At 45.9% G+C, this 22,560-nt stretch overlaps 1 protein-coding gene across 1 annotated transcript; it reads right to left on the bottom strand.

The window, feature by feature from the left end:
- Window positions 1-1,071: 1,071 nt before the first annotated feature.
- Window positions 1,072-2,867, bottom strand: LOC122476063 (olfactory receptor 10C1-like). Its single transcript, XM_043568304.1, has one exon. The coding sequence runs from the start codon at window positions 2,381-2,383 to the stop codon at window positions 1,439-1,441; it is 945 nt and encodes a 314-aa protein (XP_043424239.1). The 5' UTR covers window positions 2,384-2,867; the 3' UTR covers window positions 1,072-1,438.
- Between the last annotated feature and the right edge of the window lie 19,693 nt (window positions 2,868-22,560).

Genomic DNA, 22,560 nt, shown 5'->3' with positions numbered 1-22,560 from the left:
CAGGGGTTTGGACCAACACCTTCCTCTCTCTGTGTTGGGTGTCCAGATCTGACCCACGGGGGCCTCCTTCGGGCCCTGCTTACTCTAAGCAGTGTTGCAATCATGGAATCAAAGCTCCGTAAGCAGGAAGGGATATGAATGGCCACGCGTTCACGCAGAGAGGACAAGACCGTGCGACTCACCAAGGTCATGCCCGTGAGGGTGAACCCACTGACCCTCAGACCCGTGGCCCCACGGATCCCGGTCTGGTCCGTGTCTCTTCACCAGAGCCCAGAAATCGTACTATTTTCCTCACATCGATATTCGGATGCTTCTTCCTTCTTCCGAGGGATATTATGAAGGTTAAAGGCATACATTTGAGAGAAGCTAGCACTGTGTTCTGAAATAGGGCAGACATACCAAACATAATTGGTTTGAGTTTTGTAGCAGTTACTTGTATAAAAATGAAAATAGGGCATTCAAGAGCCATACAGCGGCCTCAGCTCTGCCAAAATTTGGGTCCTGTCTCTCACCCTCTGACACGCTTTGGCAGGCATTTGACCTTCAGTCTACGTGTCACCAGAGTCCGGAGGTTGAACCTGAGCATTAACTTTCAGACTTTGCTCAGCAGAGGACTTGGTTTGGGGGGGGGGGGGGGGGGGAGGGGGGCAGGAGGAAGAGCCGAGGGGAGGAAGGCACAGAACGTGACCCTGCTTTCTCTTTCAACCTGTTTTCTACTTCGCAGGTGAGTGCTTAGTACGCAAGATTTGCAAAGCTCTTTGTTTGCTGCTCGGGTTTTGTTTCTGTTGCTGTTTACCTAGCACGGCTGTGGCTGCGGATCCCTTCTCCGGAATGGTCCGTGACATTGGGCGAGAACTCAGACAACACCCCCGTCGTCACCATCTCCCTCTTGCCCCAAGAGAGCACACTGTAAAATGCAGCCTCCGGCCTCCTGCTCCCGGGGTGGGGGGGTGTTCTCCCCCCACGGAGCTGCCCTCCCCCACCCAATAGCCCACCACCCCTGGCTCTGACTGTGCTCACACCTGGGAGCCATAGCTTTGGGCTCCTGGTTTCCACTCTCCCACCCTTTCTTCTGGGCAACGCTCCGCCCCCACCTTAGCTTTAGATTATCTTCATCTGCTCAGCGTTGCTCTGTCTCCCCAGGTTGGAAGTTCAGCAGAAGCATTTGCATGGGGTCCCTGGTTTTTTCCTTTCTCCTCTGTGGCATTTTTCCCCCCTTAGATTGGAATGGAATCGAACACACACCTCCCTTCTCCCTACATGTTCACGTCTGATGAACCCAGGTATGTCCCCCTGAGTGCGCGTCTGCAGTACGTTCGACAGATAATCTGATGGATTCGTTCACTGGTGTGGATTTCAACCCTGACCAGATGATTGACCTACCAACCGGCCGGTTCCCACTGCGACCAAGCAGCTGAGCTGTGACCAATTCAGCCCGTCAGGGTCCCTTCAGAATAGTCCTGACCCTGACAGTGACCCTCTTCACGGCCTCCCTCACTTCCTTGTTGCGAAGGGTATAGACGATGGGGTTGAGGAGAGGAGTGAGAAGGGCATACACCAAGGCGATACACTTGTCTGTGCCCTCAGAGCGGTTCCCAGGTGGCCCCACATAGACCGTGAAGGCGGAGGCATAAAAGAGGGCCACCACGATCATGTGGGAGGAGCAGGTGGAGAAGGCCTTGACCCGGCTGGCAGCCGAGGGCAGCTTCAGCACGGCCCTCAGGATGCCCCCGTAGAGTCCCCAAATGAGCACGAAGTTGCAGCCAGTGGCCACACCAATCACCGCCCCGTGCACTCGAGCGTGCCAGCCTGCGTCCACACACGCCAACCGCATCAGCGGTGCCAGGTCACAGAAGTAGTGGGCCACCTCTTTCAGACAGAAGGGCAGGCTGGCCGTGAGGCTGGCTGGCACCAGTGCCGCTGAGAAGCCAGCCACCCAAGCGGTCCCTGCCAGCCAGAACCGGACCTTTCTGGTCATGAGTGCCCGGTAGTGGAGCGGGCGGCAGATGGCCAGGTAGCGGTCCAGCGCCATGACGCCCAGCAGATGGCACTCGGTCATGCCCAGGGAGTGGAAGACGTACAGCTGGATGAAGCACACCGCTGCCGAGATGGCTGAGCGCCCACGGAGCCACGTGTGCAGCAGCGTGGGCACCGTGGCGCTGACGTACCCGAGCTCCAGGAAGGAGAGGACACCGATGAAGAAGTACATGGGCGTGGACAGTCCGGCATCCACCTGGACCAGGACAACGATGAACAGGTTCCCGGACAGTGTGAGGAGATAGAGGCACAGGGTCCCCAAGAAGGCAAGAGGTCGCAGGGTTCCGGGGACACTGAAACCAGAGAGGATGAAACTCTGGGTCCACGTGTGGTTGAGCGGATCCATGATACCTAGGAAGTACTTCAGGATCTTCCTTTCTTTGGAAAAGTCTTCCTGGTGCCAAGAACACGAAGTGTGAGCACCTAGCAGCAACCTGACATTGTCTAACCAATGCCAGTCCCTTCACAATAGAGGAATTGCACTCCCAAGGGCGGAAGCGGACGGACCCACATCATAGAATCTGCTGTTGACAGGGCTGTAACTAGAAACCAAGGCTCCTGATCCCAGTTGAATCCTCTCTAATTTATAATATTGGGTTCTAGATACTTGGGCATCTGGATCTTGTCTCTAGTCCCCCATCAGCAAATAAGAGAGGCAAGAAAATTCCTACCTCTATCCTTCCTATAGTTTCCGATGATGAAACAACCAGCAAAACTGGGCTGTGGAGAAGAATGAAGTCATCCCCTAAAGGTGACTTCCAGGGCCTCTTTGAGGAAGCCCCACTGGAGTTTATAGACTGTGCCCATAAGGGCTGGAAGGAGAGGTGGGAAATGGCAGAGATGGGGGCACTCTGACAACAGTCCCTGACATCTGAGGTCCGCGGTGCCCGACGGTACCTCCCTTAGTAGACTCACCATGTCTTTTGAAGTATGATCTCCACAGGAGACATGCACTGGGATCTCTTAGAGAGGAAAACCATAAGGTCAAAAGTCCCAAGCAAGAAGTCCTATAGCATAAAAAGAAGAGCCTTCTCTGAATCAGCGATTTGGTTTTAGCACCTGCTCTGTCACTGACCGGCAGGGCACCCTGAGCTGAGCAACTTCTCCTCACATACCCTCAACTTCCCTAAAATAAACAAAAAACAGTGTTGAACAGATGCTTTCTAAGACTCTTACAACACAGAGCATTTATGGTCCCCTAAAGTCCCCGAAAAATGGTTTGGGGGGAGGGGGGAGGGAGGCGATCTACACTAACACGCCCAGAGTTCTCCTCCCACACCCTTCACCCTAACGAACCTCCCCTAGGAAAGATCGACGCCCTCCCTGGCCCTCTGCTTCTACTACACTCACCCCTGCTGCCCTGTCCCTGCCCGTTACCTGACCGTGTGGATGACATTAACACTCATGGCACCCTCCTCAACATCGCTTGCCCCCCAAGACTCTGCCCTACTTATATCTCATGCTCCGGGACACACTGGTCTCCCTGGGGCTCCTTGCTGCGTGCTCCCTGGGGTTGCCGGGTGTGACTAGCCGTCTCCAAGGGGTTCCTCTGGGGCAGGAAGTGGGGCACGGGAAAAGTGAAGCAGATCCACACTGTTTCTCAAACACCTTTTCTCAGCCCTGCAACCCTAATTGTTGGGCTCTGGAGTCCTGTGTCTTCAAGTTCCAGAGAGCTTTCTCCAAGGAGAGAGAGCCCACCCCCCATAATCTCGGGCACACACGGACAGTAACACCTTGGGGACCCCAGAAGTGTCTCCTTCCTAAAAACTGCCTTGGTAAGAGACTTCTCTCTCAGCTTCATTTGCACCAAAGACAAGGGCTGGGTGACCCCGGAGGACTGAGCCAGGAATTTGCCCGCAACTAGCTTTGCCCTGGTTTGAGGAAGATCAGCTGCACACGATTCTCTTCTTGTCCATGACAAGCATCACCGCTCCTTCCTGAGCACATCTGCTACTACTCATTCACTGAGCCCCCCAGCACTGCGTGTCTACTGTGTGCCCAGCACCATCGCAGACGCGGCCATCGCTGCCACCGCCACCATCGTGACTACGACACGGGACGCCCATGTGCTGCTGACCCCGCTTCCCACCATCACGCTCCATTTATAACCACCGGGATCATCGTCATAAAGGTCCTGCAGTCAGCTGTGGCACCCTGACCTCAACTGGACACCATGCACGTGCCTGCACTGGACGGGTAGAGAGGCCATATAAATAGTAGACTGAAAGCATTAATCCACTGGAGACTACTGGATGTCCACCACCTACGTCTGTGGATTCAAACGTGGTTTAACATCTAGGAATCAGAAGCAAAAGATAAGATAATAGCAAAAGTAACCCGGCTATCAGGACATTCACCATGAAAGATTTGCGCATAGACCACATAAACGCAGAACAAACTCTCTTCAGGTCAACCTAGAAAATCTTGAGAGAGCTGGAGTTGTTTAGTTGGTTTCGAGAAGTTTCTTTAGAAAATTATGTAACCTCTCTTTTTTTTCAATATGAAATTTATCGTCAAATTTGTTTCCATACAACTCCCCGTGCTCATCCCAACAGGTGCCCTCCTCAATGCCCATCACCCTCTTTCCCCTCCCTCCCACCCCTCATCAACCCTCAGTTTATTCTAAGTTTTTAAAAAAAAAATTTTTATTACATTTATTTATTTTTGAGAGACAGAGAGAGACAGCGCAAGTGGGGGAGGGACAGAGAGAGAAGAAGACACAGAATCCGAAGCAGGCCCCAGGCTCTGAGCTGAGAGCACAGAGCCCGACTCAGGGCTTGAACTCACTTGAGATCATGACCTGAGCCAAAGTTGGACACTCAACCGACTGAGCCACCCAGGCACCCTTATTCTCAGTGTTTAAGAGTCTCTTATGGTTTGCCTCCTTCCCTCTCTGTAACTTTTTCTCCCCTTCCCCTCCCCATGGTCTTCTGTTAAGTTTCTCAGGATCCGCATAAGAGTGAAAACATAGGGTATCTGTCTTTCTCTGTATGACTTATTTCACTTAGCAAAACACTCTCCAGTTCCATCCATGTTGCTACAAAGGGCCAGATTTCATTATTTCTCATTGCCAGGCAGTATCCCATTGTATATATAAACCACAACTTCTTTATCCGTTCATCAGTTGGTGGACATTTGGGCTCTTTCCATAATTTGGCTATTGTTGAAAGTCTGCTATAAACGTTGGGGTACATGTGCCCCTATGCATCAGCACTCCTGTATCCCTTGGGTAAATTCCTAGCAGTGCTATTGCTGGGTCATAGGGTAGATCTATTTTTAATTTTTTGAGGAACCTCCACACTGTTTTTCAGAGTGGCTGCACCAGTTTGCATTCCCACCAACAGCGGGTTCCCATTTCTCCACATCCTCTCCAGCATCTACAGTCTCCTGATTTATTCATTTTAGTCACTCTGACTGGCGTGAGGTGATATCTCAATGTGGTTTTGATTTGTATTTCCCTGATGAGGAGTGACATTGTAACCTCAAGATTGGAAGAATCTCGACCTGAGTAAAAAATTCTCTGGTGCTTGGGCAATTAGGGGTTCTCATTCAGTCTTTTCCAGTCTTGAGCCTATATTCCACATCATCTGAACACCTGACTTTCCTCCAGGATGGATGCTTGCAACTGACATTTGACAAAATTTCTGCATTCTCCGTAGTCCCAAACACCAAAATACCCCTGATTTGCAGTCTTATTTATAGATCTGTAGGATTCTGAGACAGACTTCTCCCATGCTTTGTAGACCCCAGCTGTATATCACCTGATCTTGCAATAAGTGTATTCTAATAACTGTGTGCTTGCCTTCAGAAACCTATCAATGTGACACACACATGTGTTTATAAGAAACAAACCCAGATCAATCCAATAATATGTGCCAAAGTCTTGGCAGTGTAAATGAATAAGAAGTGAGATGTTTGACCTAATCGCAAAAAAACAGAGAAAATAAAAATTGGAGGGTTGCTTGGCTCAGGAAGGTATTTATTTTCTTCTCGGGTCATCCTCCACCAGCAGGGTTGGCTCACCTAATATTTTTTCTGCGTTAGAAACTGAGCAAGAGTAAAGAACAACTTCCGATGCCTCCATTAAGAAATTTATAATGCAGCAAAAAAGACTACTGAGAACCCTATTACGGTGTTAAGGGAAGAAAGTAGGATTTCCAAAGTGCCAACATTTTACAATATGATTGTTAATATTTCGTAAAAAGCCTTTGGGCAGGGAAAGATGAAAAATAACAGATAGTAAGTGTTTAAAATGATTTTATAATGGGGCACCTGGGTGGCTCAGTTGGCTGAGCATCCGACTTCGGCTCAGGTCATGATCTCACAGTTCCTGAGTTCGAGCCCCCGAACGGGCTCTGTGCTGACAGCTCGGACCCTGGGGCCTTCTTCAGGTTCTGTGTGTGTGTCTCTCTCTCTGCCCCTCCCCTGCTTGTTCTCTGTCTCTGTCTCTCTCTCTCATAAAAAATAAATAGTAAAAAAATAATAATAATAAATAAAATCATTTTATAAGTGATTTTTTATTTTTATTCATAAATATTCTGTATTATGGACATACGTAGATGTAATATTGTTCTCCAAGAGAAAAAAGTGATCCAAAGGTTAGAAAAGTTTCATCAAGAGCAGCCGAAATTATATGAAGAGAGGAAAAATCACAGTGATTCTGTTATTCATTAGGTATATTTGAGTTATTGAATGCTCTTTATTTTCCACACTGCCTATTAGGGAAAGTATGAGGTGTATAAAACATCCCTTTCTTCAAGATGCTTGATTTGGAGTGAGGGAGACAGACCCCAAAATGGGCATTTATAAAAGAACATGGGCACTTAAGCGTATGAAGAGGTATTCAACCTGGCTCATCGTAAGAGTCATAGAAATTTACATACATCGAGGTACTTTCCTCACCATCGGCTTTGACAACGATCCAAAAGTTTAAAAATACCCTTTGCTGTCAAGGCTGCAGGGAAACATTCTCACGCATTGCTTCCAGGAGGACAGAATAGTTAAGAAATTTGAAGGGAAATTTAGCAATGCTTCCGTACACGACACATTCACTTCCGCATAGCAATCCCACCTCTAAGAATCTGTCTTACAGATATGCGTGCGCACATATGTGAAATGACATGGACACAGAGGTTTTCACTGTGATTCTGTTTGTAATACCAAGACATGTCATTATAGCGACACCGTGCAATCATATATCCTGGCTTGCCCAGGTGAGTTCCAGTCAATGCCTGTTTTTCAGGGATAATTATCCATAGAGCCCCACTTCGTTCTGAAAAGTACTTGGGTTTATTTAACTGGAAACTATATAAGCATCTGGGTGATGGAGTGTTAGCTTTAATGCTACCACAGAGTTTGTGGTCTGAATATGTATGTGTACATGTACACATCATGCTTTGGCTCCTTCCTTCTTCTGTGCTGACAACAGTCTATCACTACAGAATGAGAGAAATAAGTCAATAAAATACTGTACAACCTTGGTTTACGAGCATAATTAGTCCCGAAAACATGCTTGTGATCCAAAGCATTTGTGTATCAAAGTGAATTTCCCCATGAGAAATAATGGAACCTCAGAGAGTTCATTCCAAACCCCAAAACATTCATATTAAAATGATTATAATACAAAATAATAAAATACAAAATATTAAAAAAAACAAGCAAGTTAACCTGCACTTACCATTGAAAACCTTTGTGAATGGTGTGGGGGAGACAAGAGAGAGGAGGGTTATTGTGTAGGACTTTCACTATCACTAACAGATGTTGGTTACAATACAATAGCAATAAACTCTTGTCATAGGCTGTATTTAACGTAACTGGCAATAAGGCATCAGAGAAAAGGTCTATATCCGCAGGCAGCCTGACCTAGAAGGAAGCAAAACAATCCTAAGCTTACTCTTGTACGGAAAAGCAAAGGACTGTCCCTACGTGCTTTGAAGTGACAAAAAATACATGAGCGCCAGTGTGGGCACCTTCCAACGTTCTGAAAAAAATCAGCGATTTCTGCCAAACACCGTGGCCTGAGACCGAGCATGTGAGCATGGGAGACGATCACCCACAATCCCTCAGCAAGAGAGAAGAACCATTGGCTCAGTTGTGATCACGTGACATTTGGCATCACGCACATCGTGTCATATTGCACGGCATCGCTCGTTATCGAGTTAAAATTTGTTAGAAATGTTTGCTCGTCTTGTAGAACACCCGCAGAGCGAGTTACTCCCAATCCAAGGTTTTACTGTATAGACATATCTATCTGTATCTAGTGTATATATATATAGTATACAGAAAAAGATGTATATAAGATATAGTATATAGACATGAGTATATATATACTTATATATAAGTATATAAATAGTTTAGTCTATAGAAATAGGTATACATATAGAGTATGTGTAGAAATAAATATACATAGATAGCACATAGAAATAGGTGTATATTCTTATTTCTTTCCTTCTAGACTGATATGGGTGAGAGGGATGGCTGCTGGCCGGGCTTTGGGAAGGGGACCTGGTCCCTGTCACCCTGGCTCGATCCTTAGGATCCAATCACACATTCCTTTTTTACTCAGCAGTGGGCAGACACGCAGACCCCGTGCTAGAAGGTAGCGGTGACTTTTGGGCTCCTCTGGGTTGTCAGGTGGGCATGCATGTCCCCACAAGAGGACTACAGGCCCCAGGGCTCCCTGCAAGGACCTGGACAATGGCCAGCAATGCCTTCAGACCATCACTGGGGAAATGCGTTGGCCCATGACCACCCCTCAGGAAGAAGAACTGAGACAGCACCGTGCAGGAGAAGAGAAAAGGGTGAAGACCCCAATCCAGGCATTGAGGGCAAAGTGTAGATTCTGCAAGGGCAGGGAGAAACACACAGAAGGTTCCAGGCTGATTTGGGAACCTAGGCCAGGAGAAAACACTTGATTTGGAGTCTTAACAGGTCCACTGACTCACACGGGACAGCAAAGAGAAATATGGAAAAAACTGGGCGTGCTCTGGGTTGCCCGGGGGGCTCAGGCGGTTAACCTTCCAACTTCGGCTCAGGCCACGATCTCGCGGTCCGTGAGTTCGAGCCCCGCATCGGGCTCTGTGCTGACAGCTCGGAGCCTGGAGCCTGCTTCGGATTCCGTCCCCCTCTCTCTCTCTGCCCCTCCCCCACTTGCATTCTCTCTCAAAATAAATAAACATTAAAAACAAACAAACAAACAAACACTGGGCCCTCTCCAAGGAAAGGAATCCCCCTGCAGAAACCTATGTGGCAAATTGGAATAATGACCGTTGCTTACGTAGTGTTTAATAGTCTGTTTGCTTTGCAAGTACAAAATAATTTAGCCCTCCCAAGAATTACTTAAATAAGATTCCACTGTGCAACCCATTTTCCAGATGGGACTGAGTGCCTGGTCCGAGCAGGAAAGTGGTAGAGACAATGATCGATTGAATCAGGGACACGGGCTCAAAGGCCCTTCTCTAACCATGACCCTGCCCTGCCTCCAGGATAGTGAGGCTTCTTCATTACGTGTGGAACACCTCTTAGCCAACGGGAGCACTGAAGTGTTCGGCACCTTGCATGTTTTGTTTCTTTTCGTGGTGATAGAACTGTGTGGTGGAAATGATATATATGTAAAAGGTGAGAAAAATGGATGTTTGCGGAGAGGTTGTGTGTTTTACTGACATCAATGAAAGTGAAAGAAATGGGGTTTGGGCCAGCACCTTCCCCTCTCCGTGCTGGATGTCCAGATCTGACCCACAGGGGCCTCGTTTGGGCACTGCTTTCTGTAGGCAGTGTTGCAGTCGTGGAATCAAAGCTCCGCAAGCAGGAGGCGATGTGACCAGCCACGACGCTGCAGGGAGGACGAGGCCGCAGGTCTTGCCAAGGTCATGCCCGCCCGGTGAACTGCTGACCCGGGATTGGGTCCGTGTCTTTTCACAGCAAGTCCCGGAACCTTTGTGGCGTTTTGTTCTGGGTTTTTGTTTTTGTTTTTGTTTTTGTTTTCGTTTTTACAGCAAAACGATTAAAAACAAGTTTACGAGGACAGTGACCTGTCTGCCATGTCTTTGTCACGAACAGCGGGGCCTGTCCCCTCCCTGACCCTCAATTCAATGGTCTGAAAAGTGAAAAGACTGACCTAGATGATCTCAGCCAAGGAAGCAGTTGGGAGCCAGGGGAGAAACCAGGGTGTAGGGAGAGGCCCGGGCTTCCGGTCCCCATCTCTACTTTCCCTTTCAGTCTGTTTTCCACTTGGGTGCGTGTCTGCTTCGTGTATTACGTTCTAAGGCCATTTGTTTGAAAACGGGAGATCAGACGATTTCCTGGGTGTCTCTGCTGTTTCTTGAAGAGCGTCTGCTTCTCATCAGGCTAGGCCGCAGGATGTGGAATGAACGTGAAGAAGGAAAGCATCCCCGTTCCCCGGCTGCCCGCCCACCCACGGCGGACACAGACAAGTATCCATTCTGAACAGGTAACACAACGCAGCGTCCTCACGGGAAGAGTCAACAAGAGTAGGGCCTCGGGCGTATGGGTTGGGGTCTGGGAACCAGGGCCTAGATGATGGCCTAACTTGGTTAAAAATCCCTACTAAAGGCCAGGGGGAGAGGTGCATCGAGGATGGAGAAACTGAGGCAGGTCTGAGCCCTCTGGTATATACTCATGACTCCTCTGTTTCTGAGAAACTGGGTGCACTAAGAAACTAGGGATGAGTCTGTTAGTATATCTGGGAGCCACAGGCCAGGGAAGGGAGAATTGGGGTAGCGATGAGCTCTGACATTTTCTGAATCTGTTGTCTTGAATTACGTCTCCCACTTACCCCCTGCTTATATGCCCTTACTCTCCATCCATTCTAGACCGTCCCAAATCAGCAAACCATCTCCTTACCTACCTATATGGGTCCTTTTCAAACGATGTCCTCCCCCCCCCACACCCCCGCCCTGGGCATGAACTCCAGATCCGTCCTTTTTCTAGTAGCCTAGACTAGTCAAAACATTCTGAACCTCAGTTTCCTCACGTATAAGGTTATCCCCACTTGAGGGGGCACTCAGTAAGTAATATTTCTGCTATCTATTACAACTAGTTTGTTGGCGGTAAATATGTAGGTACGGACTAAAAATTACTGATGGTTGGTCTGAATGGGCTGAGAGATGGGGAACTTTGAATGTCATTTCAACTGACCTCAAAGAATAAACCCACATAGTCAGTGTCTGTTCTGGGAAAGCCCCCAGAGGCTCAGGCCTCTACTTGCGAGATGGGGAGGCCACGCGTGTCCTGTCCTCCTCGCCTCGGTGCAGAAGCACTCCAGAGGCAGGAGAGTGTTTGCTGGGCAGCACAGAGCTGTGCCCACATGTGGGGCCTAAGGGAATCCTTCCCTAGGAAGGATCAGCATCCAAGGGCTGGATGATGGCCTAAGTCAGTTAAAAACGCCTACTAATGGTAGCAGGCAGTGAGGAGGGGGAAACTGAGGCCTCCGATATACTAGTGCAGGTCTTGTTTCTGCCACTTCTGACACAGATCCCGGAGCGTGTCAATAGCCTCTCTGCTCACGCCGGCAGCGTGAGATGGCCCTGGCGATCTTGGAGCAGTGTGTCCGGAACAAGCCTCAGACACTGCCCTGCTTCTCGGTTAGATCTCACGCAGTTTTGCTGACCTTCCATATCCTTAACCAGCCCACTTTGGTCCAGCAGAGGCACCTTGGGGCCACCGCTGAATGGTCCCCTGCCACAGGCATCCTGTCAGAAGGAGCTGGGTACCTAGGATTCCCCCAGGGAAGCCTGACAGCCAGCCCCATCCAGCCAAGGAATCCCTCCCAGGACACTTTTCTTCTGAGCACCTCAGGGGACAGAGTAAGGGGCTAACAAGTTTGCTAATAAGAAGACAAACGAGCTGTTTAATTGAGCTGGGGAAGCCAGAGGGTGAGGCAAGAGTCCTGTTCCCCGGAGGGGCCTCTGCCTGCTTAATGATGCGCAGTCTGAACTTTGGTAATTATCAGCATTTTGCCTCCATCCTGCTACAACCCCCCCCCCCCCCCCCCCCGCCGGAGTTGTGAGCGGTGACTCTTTTCTGCTTGCCTCCCTCAATTAACACTAATTGGGAACATGGGAACGCAGACCCAGGATGTCAAAAAGACAGCCTCAGAACACCATACTTCGGAGAGACTTTTCCCCAGGCCCGGTCAGGAGACACCAGGGTCCCAGCTTCGCCTGAGCCACACCGAACTGTCCCTACCGTCACACCAGGCACTGTGCATGTGGTGTGGCTTCCGCAGGCCTGAGTTGTAATCTAGGCTCGGACTCTGCCTAACAGATTCAGAGTCGGCCACACACGTTCCCTGACCTATATTTTCGCAGCACCTGAAACGTGGAGATCAGATTTTATGAGTTTTGCGTGGCTTCTTTGAACTCTAATTTTAACAACCATGATAAATGTGTTTTTTGTTCTGATACCCAGGAAAACAGCATCAAGAATCAAGAGTAGTAGACTAACTTATGCTTTAAAACAAAAAAGAAGAAGAAGAAGAAGAAGAAGAAGAAGAAGTTGTTTCTTGAGGGTGGGGGAAGTGACAGAGAAACAGGGCGTATGATAGACAAATGTGTGCCCCGCTCCCCCCAAAAGAGGGGCATATACCATCTGAGCTCAAAGGAAGGAATTGCTAACACTTGTTTGCCCTTTCAGAGAGTTTTTTAAACTCTCACTTCCTTTTTAAGAAAAAAAAAAAAAAGATTATAATTTCCTTCTAGAAAAAAATGAAATGGTCTGGTCCCCTGCCTGTCCCCTGCCTGTCAGCACATGCCTGCTTGTCTGTGTACCTATTCATGCATACACGGCACTGAGTCTCCCGGCTCTCCGGGCGACTCAGCCATCAGAACCACAAGGGCAGCGTTCGGTGTTGGTAATCATAGGGAAGAACACGCAGTCGAGAAAACCTTGCGTTTGAATTCCACTGTGCACAAATCAGCAGTTATGAAATGTTGTGCGATTCAGTGAACCCCTTTTGGCCTCATTTTGAAAACCGTTAATGTCAATGACGCCTACCTCGAAGGTTGTCGCAGGAACTGGGATCATTTACGTTGGCCTGCCCTAGGTGCTGCAAGAACAACATCGAACTTGGCCGATTGCTGTTATTATCCGCATTGTACTTACGCACCCAATTCCTAACAGAACCATAGACATGACTCTTGACATCTGTTGAGTAGCAGTCCTTTGAAGCGTTTGACAAAGGGCACAAATCCAAACGAGCGTTAGGTCTGTGGAGTCAGCATGTCCCTTCCCAGGTCCTACGATCACACAGAGATTAGTTCAAAGCGGTCAGAACCACTTGTGACACTGAGCCAGACTGTTCCCTTCTAGGATCCTACCTGCTCCGGACAAGAGGCAAGCACACCAGAATGTTTTCTAGGAGATCCCACGTAGAACATAGGGCATCACAACTAACACGTCAGCCTTCATGAGTTATCGGGAGGAATCAAGGGGCGTGAGAAAGGACCCTGACCAAAGCTGAAGTTCAGTCAGTATTAAGGCCCTGTCTCTTCCCCTTTTAGAAATGCCCAGGCTGCTGAAATCCGCCCTCCCCGCCCCCCGCCCCCCTCACCACAGTTCGATCACTTCTCAGCTTGCCCACGGGGTTTCACATTAGCTCTGGTCTTCTTGTGTGTTCTGTTGCAAAGAAATCTTCAGCTGCCTTTGAATAACATAGCACAGCCTTTTCTTTAAAAAAAGAAAGAGACTTTATTTTTTCAGGGAGGTTTTAGGTTCACAGCAAAACTGAGCAGAAATTACAGATCTCCATTATACCTCCTGCCCCACACATGCATAGCTTCCCCTACCATCACCATCCTGCACCAGAGTGGCCCGTTTATGACAATTGATAATGACGCGTCATTATCACCCAAAGCCCATAGTTTGCATTAGGGCTCAGTCTTGGTGGTGCACATCCGTGGGTCTGGACAAATGTACAATGACATGTATCCATTACAGTCTCATCCGCTGTGGTTTCGCTGTGTTCCACATTTCTCCCCTACTCCCTAGCAATCGCGGATCTTTTTACTGGCTCCGCACCTTGGTCCTCTCCAGAATATCCCACGGTTGGAATTTTTCAGTATGTAGGCTTTGCAGGTTGGCTCCTGCCATTTAATAACATGCAGTTAAGTCACCTCCAGATCCTTCCAGGGCTTCACAGCTCATCGCTGTTCATAATGATCCGTTGTCTGAATGTATGTGTGATATTAGTTTGGGCTAAGACAGTCAGCTTTCTTTTCTGCAGACAGCCTCAGAACGTTTGCCCACATTAGCTCTTGGGAAGCCTCATCCGTCTTGCGGATCAGGTGGGGGCTTGCCACAATACCGTCTGTGAGCTGGTGCCATTTATTTGCCATGTCAGGGTTTATGGTACTCCAGAATGCATCCACTGTGTCGCAGAAAAAAAAACACTACAGAACAAAGGGTTCATCAGGCCCCCGAAACTTCAAGAAGCTCCCTGGGAAAGAGAAATTGTATTTACTCACGATGAATGCAGAAAGCGCGTGTGATCGAGATTTTAATCATTGCGATAAGGCAGCCTAGTCAAGAGGCAACTAGTGCCAAACTCCTTTGATATGTTTAAGAACTTCTATTTATAATGACCTTCTATGTCTTTGAAGTTTCCGGTCTGCCAATTATTAAAAACGGGGTGAATGCATAGGTACCATTTGAACCAAAACAATGTCACAGATGGCCCGCCCCCTTTCCAGAAGATGCAGTCAAGTACTAGTAGATATAGGTGCCTCAACCAGTGTCTCCTGTCACTGCTGGTCCTTGAACGGGAACATACGGGGACGTAGCTGGGTGGCACACCTTTCCCCGACAATAGGCTGAGTCTCATTCTAGGGCCTATGGGTTTCTCAGGACCCACATGTAAGTGAGGTGAAAAAGAAAAATCTAATGTTAAAAATCCTTTCAGCCCCTGATATTTTTAGGTCAAAAAAGCAAAAGAGGAACTACTTAGCTATTGTTTCTCCTTGTGGCAAAATTACTATTTACAGACAGGAAACTTCGATTTCTCTGGCTGCTGAGATAGAAATCTACAAGCCTGAGATGTGGAGCCTCAAAATCGCTCCCTAAACATGTAACTTCTTTCCCCTTAGAAGTGAGCACGGTGTGAAACAGATGTCAACAACCAGGTTTTTCGCCAGGTTTTTTCTGGCTGGTTTCATTTTTCCTTGCTATCTCTCAGAAAGCTTCATTTTCTCCGCCCTTCCTGAGATGATCGCATCCTGAAGCTGCTCTGCAGGGGTTCTCTGACATTTTATTCATTCAGTCAAGAGGGTGGTGTCTGCATTTCTGAGCCCTGGGGTGGAGGATGCATCCAGTGAGGTGCGGTCTGCGAAAATTTCTCCAGAAAAGCCCCGGGGGGTAGAGTCAGAAACCACAAGATCACAGTGGAGAATTAATCATAAGATTGTCTGGGAGCATAAGGGCTGTGTCAACAATATGCAGATAAGTGAAAATGGATTCAAATCCTTCCCCTATGTAGGTGGAAAATAGACATCCTTTATTCTACTGCCCCTGAGGCCTGAACAAAGGGAAATGTGTTTTGTCTATAACAAATTGAAAATTCATTCTCACGTGTGTACTGACATACGTTGGCATTTAGAGGAAAGTTTTGTTTTGTCCACCGGAGGATGAGTAGGAAACTTGGGGACTGGTGTTGGACCTGTGTAAAAGACAGGACATTAGCACGAGAAAATCATCATGAGCTAATATTAAGCAAAAGAAGAATCAGGACGTAAAAGCTCTATTCTGCGGTATTAACACTGTGGTATTTTATCTGGAATTTAGAGTACGCACGAGGAGATACTTTCTCAGTTCTACAAACCAGCTTGCACCAAAATGGGGCTTCTTTTCTTCGTCACGAGTCTGTTTAATTTATTCTGAGGTTTATTCTATGACAAGGGCCAGAGGCATTATTTCAACACTTTTGGAACTCCTTTACTTAGTCACGGACAACTTTCAGTGGTGCCAATGGATAAGGGAGAGTTTTAAATGAGTCACTTAGCTTTGGTATATATTTTGCCTTTTTTGTTTTCTCCAAGATTCTATTTAAATCCAAGTTAGTTAACATATAGATAGTCTTGGTTTCAGGAGTAAAATTTAGTGATTCATCACTGACGTGTAACACCCAGGGCTCACCACAAGTGCCCTCCTTAAAGCCCATCGCCCGCTTAGCCACTCCCACCCCCACCTCCCTCCATCAACCCTCAGTTTGTTCTCTGTCATTAAGAGTCTCTTCTAGTTTGCTTCCCTATTTTTCCTTTCCCCTATGTTCATCTGTTTGGGTACTTCGATTCCACATATGAGTGAAATCATACGGTATTTGTCTTTCTCTCGCCCACTTATTTTGCTTAGTGTGATGCACTCTAGTTCCATCCACGTCATTTCAAAGGGCCAGATTTCATTCTTTTTGATGGCTAAGTAGTATTCCATAGTGTAGACATAACACCTCCTCTTTATCCATTCATCAGCTGATGGACACTTGGGCTCTTTCCATACTTTGGCCGTTGTTGATGGTGCTGCTATAAACATCGGGGTGCACATGCCCCTTCGAATCAGTATTTCTGTATCCTTTTGGTAAATACCAATAGTGCAATCGTTGGATTGTAAGGTAGCTGTAGTTTTAGCTTTTTGAGGAACCTCCATACTGTTTTCCAGAGTGGCTGCACCAGTTTGCATTCCCACCAGCAGTCCGCATCCTCACCAACCCCTGTTGTTTTCTGGGTTGTTAATTTTAGCCACTCTGACAGGTGTTAGGTGGTATCTCATTGTGGTTGTGATTTCTATTTCCCTGATGATGAGAGATGTTGAGCATCTTTTCATGCGTCTGTTGGCCATCTGGATGTCTTCCTCAGGAAAGTGTCTGTTATGGTCAGGTACATGATGAATATTTTCGAATTATTTCATGTGTGCTTGAGAAGAGTTTATAAGTGTGGGATTCAGAATCCTGTAGGTTAAAGTTTCTTAAGCTTGTTAATTGTGCTGGTCAAATCTTCTAAATCTAAATCTCAACTATTTTTTTTTTTTAATTTGCTCTTTCAACAATTGGGAGATGATAAAATCTCTACCTCTAATGGTGATTTTGTCAGTTTCTCATTGTCATTCTCTTGATTTCAACCATATGTTTTTATATATAGCTTGCATACCTATACAAGTGTATACACCACGTGTGCATATGTGAAAATAAAGGAAACAAATTGACTAATGCTGCCATAAATGTAAAGTGATAAATTATATATATATTTACTTATTATATTAGAACATAATTTAATTTTGAGAGTTGAATATTTTGTCCTTCTGTAGTGAAACTCTACCTGTACTGACTTTTTTTTTTTTTTTGGTAAATCTTTATTTTAAGCTACCCTGCTAACCTGGCTTTCTTCAAGGTGAGGCTTGAATAATATAAGTTTTTCTAAGTTTTTGTGAAGTGACTTAATGCTTTATGTGCATTTTGTCAATGATACGTAGCTGGATTTGTTTTTTAATCTAAATTGAAAACATTGGTCTCTGAGCTGCCGACTTCAGTCCACGTATGTATGTATTTATGACGATTTTTTAATATTTTCCAAGTTTAGCTTTATTTTATTTTATTTATTTATTTTTTAATATATGAAATTTATTGTCAAATTGGTTTCCATTCAACACCCAGTGCTCATCCCAAAAGATGCCCTCTTCAATGCCCATCACCTACACTCCCTCCCTCCCACCCCCATCAACCCTCAGTTTGTTCTCAGTTTTTAAGGGTCTCTTATGCTTTGGCTCTCTCCCACTCTAACCTCTTTTTTTTTTCCTTCCCCTCCCCCATGGGTTTCTGTTAAGTTTCTCAGGATCCACATAAGAGTGAAAACATATGGTATATGACGATGTTTTAATTTGATTCTGCCATCTTAGTTTATTTCAATTTGCTTTCTTTTTCTCCCTTCTTGCCAAGTCCCCTTAAAATTTTTTTATCTACTGGAAAGAAGTTTGTTTTGCTTTTTATTTTATTTTATTTTTTTAATATATCTTCTCTCAGATACAAATGCCTTAGGACACTCCCGTATCCTCTGGTTCCTGACCTCCGGTTACTATGTTGATATACTTCCTGTTTTCTTCTCTTTCATTCCGGCTTCACTTATTTGTAAGACTGCTGATGAAGATATTTGTTAATGCTTACTCCCCTTCTGACCTCCAACATTTCGTAGATTCCTTCTTTTCTATTAAATAGTTCTTGCCAATGAGTTGTTGGCGTGGGTCTTTGTTACGCAAAATTTCTGAAGCTTTGAATCTGAGAATTATTTTGCTTTAATTGTGGTAAAATACATGTAACATAAAATGTACCGTCTTAACCATTGTTAACTATACCGTTCAGTAGTGTTAAGAACATTTACATGGTCATGTGACCAATCTCCAGACCTCTTTTCATCTTGCAAAACTGAAACTCTGTCCCCATCTGACAACATTTTCCCAATTCTCCCTCCCCCAGGCCCTGGCAAACACCAGAAATAGGACTTTCGTTCCTCATGAATTTGAATACTCTTGGTACCTCATACAAGTGTAATCATGTAAGTATTTGTCTTTTTGTGACTGTCTTACTTCACTTAGCAAAATGTTCTCAAAGTTTATCCACGCTGCAGCAGGTGTCAGAATTTCCCTCCTTTGATTTTCTTTTTGCTATAAATGAACATATTTATTTATTATTTATTCAATCATTTAGTCATTTATTTTAATTCAAGTATAATTAACATATAGTGCTATATGCGTTTCAGATGTACAATAAAAAACAGACTCTTAAATATAAACAACCAACTAGTGGTTGCCAGAGGGGAGGTCAGGAAGGAAATGGATGAAATGAGTGATAGGGGTTAAGAATGTACTTATTGGGGCGCCTGAGTGGCTCAGTTGGTTAAGCGTCCAATTCTTGATTTCACCCCAGGTCATGATCTCATGGTCATGAGATCAAGCCCCACATTGGGCTCTGTGCTGAGTGAGGAGCTTCCTTAAGATCCCCTCTCTCCCTCTGTGCCTCTCACCTGTGTACGTGCACTCTCTCTTTCTTTCTTTCAAAAAAAAAAATAAATGAAAATTAAGAAATTAAAGCCACAGCAAAAGAACGCACTTATTGTGATGAGAATTCCCTTCCTTTTTAAAGTGAAATAATATTCCATTGCATCATATACCACGTTTTATTTATTCACTCACCCACTAACGACCACTCACATTGCTTCAATGTTTTGGTTGTTGTGAATAAGGCTGCAATTCACATGGGTGTGTAGATATTTCTTTGAGGTACGGTTTTCACTTCTTTGTGGGCATATGCCTAGGAGTGGAATTCCCGGATCATAATAATGCTGTTTGTAATTTTTTGAGGGTCCTCCATATTGTTTTCACAACCATGGCACCATTTTACATTTCGCACAGCGGCACAACAAGCGTCCTGACTTCTCTACATCCTCACTGATACTTATTCTTTTCTGTATGAGAGTAGCCATCTTAGTCGATGTGGTATGGTATCTCGTGTTTTACTTCAGTTTCCACGATGACTATTCTATAATGAGTATGGGTTACCATTGAGCATTTTCTCATATGCTTACTGTCCATTTGTATAGCATTTAAAAAAAAAAGTCTATTCAAGTTCTTTGCTCATTTTTACATCAGGTTGTTATTCTCTGAGTTGTAAGGGTTTTTTATAGCCTAGATATTAACCCCTTAGCAGATATATATATTTTGCAAATGGCTTCTGTCATCCCAAAGGAAAAGGTTTCCTCCTCACTCTGTAGATTTTGTAGCTTGATGCACAGTTTTTCAATTTGATGTGGTCAGATTTCTGTGTTTATCTTTCCTTGACTGTACGCTGGGAGCCACATTGAGGAAACCATTGCCAAGTCCACTGTCATAAACCTTTTCTCTAATATTTTCTGAGTGTTTTACCATTTTATCCCTTATGTCTAGTTCTTTCATACATTTGAGTTAATTTTGGTATATGGCGTAAGTCCGATTTCATTCATTTGCATATGAATATCCTGACTGCCCAACGTCATTTTTACAAGTTTTTTTTAAGTGTTTATTACTTATTTTTGAGAGAGACAGAGAGACAGAGTGTGAACAGGGGAGGGGCAGAGAGAGAGGGAGACACAGAATTCAAAGCAGGCTCCAGGCTCCGAGCTGTGAGTACCGATCCCAATGTGGGGCTTGAACCCATGAACCGTAAGATCATGACCTGAGCCGAGGTCAGACGCTTAACCGACTGAGCCACCCAGGGGCCCCAGGCCCACCATCATTTTGGGGACGAAACTAACACCAAAAACTGTCCTTTATCAATCAAAAGGTCTTGGTACCTGGGTCAAAAATCACTTAACCAGCCATTCTGACTGGTGTGAGGTGATATCTCATTGTGGTTTTGATTTGCATTTCTCTGATGGCTGATGATGTTGAGCATCTTTTTATGTGTCTGTTGGCCATCTGGATGTCTCCTTTGGAAAAATGCCTATTTAGGTTCTCTGCCAATTTTTAATCAGATTATTTGCCATTTTAGTGTTGCGCTGTATGAGTTCTTTATATATTTTGTATATTAACCCCTTATTGGATAAATCATTTGCAAATGTCTTCTCCCATTTAGTAGGTTGCTTTTTTGTTTTGTCAGTTATTTCCCTTACTTTGCAGAAGCTTTTTGTTTTGGTGTAGTTCCAAGAGTTCATTGGACTTTTGTTTCCCTTCTCTGAGGAGACATATTCATAAATGTGTTGCTAAGGCCAATGTCCAAGAGACGATTGCCTGTATAATTTTTAGGAGTTTTATGGTTACACGTCTCACATTTGGGTCTTTAATCCATTTTGAGTTTATTTTTGTGTATGGTATAAGGAAGTAGTCCAGTTTCATTCTTTCTCATGTAGCTGTCCAGTTTTCCCAACGCCATTTGTTGAAGAGGCAGTCTTTTCTCCATTGTATATTCTTACATTCTATGTTATAGACAAAACAAGTGTTGCTGAGGATGTGGAGAAAAAGGAACCCTGTACACTGTTGATGGGAATGTAAATTGGTGCAGCCACTGTGGAAAGCAATATGGGGTTTCCTCAAAAAACTAAAAATAGAAATACAATATAATCCAGTCATTCCACTGCTGAGTATTTACCCAGAGAAAATGAAAACACTAATTCAAAAAGATATGTCAGCATGAGGGCGGTTGACTTGTGCACTGTGAGCCACACAGGATGGGGTACACCGGGCCTCACCAATATGGGGGGCTACCTTCTGTGACTTCCAGAGGGCAAGGCCCTAACTGGAGTCAGTCTCAGGTTATGTACGTTAGTCCTACAACAATATAAAACTCAGTGGGTCCCGTGCCCTGGGAAAAGGTTTATTCGGTCCACAAAAATAACCCTTTTCTGCAATGAACCCCCCCACCAAAGGGGAGCATTTGTTTAACTGGTGTCTCCGGAGGAAGCACAACTGGGGGTTTATGCAAAGGTACAAATACTCTCAGGAAGGATCCCTACCCTTAGTGCTATGAAATATTTAGTCCCATCCTCTGATTTACTGGTACATCGCATGATTTATTCTTCAACTGTATTTTCCTATTGTCATATCTCAAGTGTGCGGATTCCTGAACCGTGTTACCCACGGAGGGACATGTCAAGAGCACAGAGTCACGAATAGAGGATGAAATCTACTCCAAATGATGGGAAATAACACTTAACGAGATGAAATCTCTAAAGTCAGTATTTGAAGCATACCTGGTGACTTCCCTTTCTGGAGAGAGCAGAGTAGCCTCCCCCCATAGGCCGTGCTATGAGGCAATCAAGACATGACCGTTTCAGGCTTTGAACAATAGGCAGCACAAGGGTAGGATCCCTGCCAGAAAGCAGACTCCGCAGGCAGGTTCCACAGTCGCCCGGGTCTCCCCTGGGAGGGTTTCCCGACGGCGCCTAGGGAGCAGGTGTCCGTGCAGAGCCCGGCAGTCGCACTGCCCAGGACGGTAAACATCAGTTTTCACCGCGTCTCAATAGCGGGAACGTAGAGAGAAGAGAGCCATCCGGGTTGGGGGGGGGGGGGGGGGGCGGCATTCACTGGCTGAGTCCTGGCTCACACTTGGGGGTGAGACCAGTGAGGCCTCCAGCTGCGGGGGGTCGAGCGCAGGGCAGAAGTGCGAGAGAGCGCAGGGAGCTGGCAAGGTGGAGGCTGCTGAAATAGAGATGCATCTTCCCGACCTGGACAACGCCCTGACGAAGCAGGGAGGCTGCACGTTAGGAGTCAATATGGGACAACGAGTGGACTGAGGACAGCTCTAGACGCATCCTAACAAGGCCCAAACCAAGCCTCATGCGGAATCACAAAAAAGAAATGAGTCTGAATTGTGGGGAGGGGTTTCCACTTCCCTCTGGATATAATTGATATATGACATTATTTAATTTAAAATTTTTTTAATGTTTATTTTTGACACAGAGAGAGAGAGAGACAGAGCATGAGTGGGGGGAGGGGCAGAGAGAGAGGGAGACACAGAATCCAATTCAGGCTCCAGGCTCTGAGCTGTCAGCACAG

The sequence above is a fragment of the Prionailurus bengalensis genome, chromosome E4 (assembly GCF_016509475.1).
Source record: "Prionailurus bengalensis isolate Pbe53 chromosome E4, Fcat_Pben_1.1_paternal_pri, whole genome shotgun sequence".
Lineage (NCBI taxonomy): Eukaryota > Metazoa > Chordata > Mammalia > Carnivora > Felidae > Prionailurus > Prionailurus bengalensis.
This window is presented reverse-complemented; position numbering and strand designations above follow the sequence as displayed.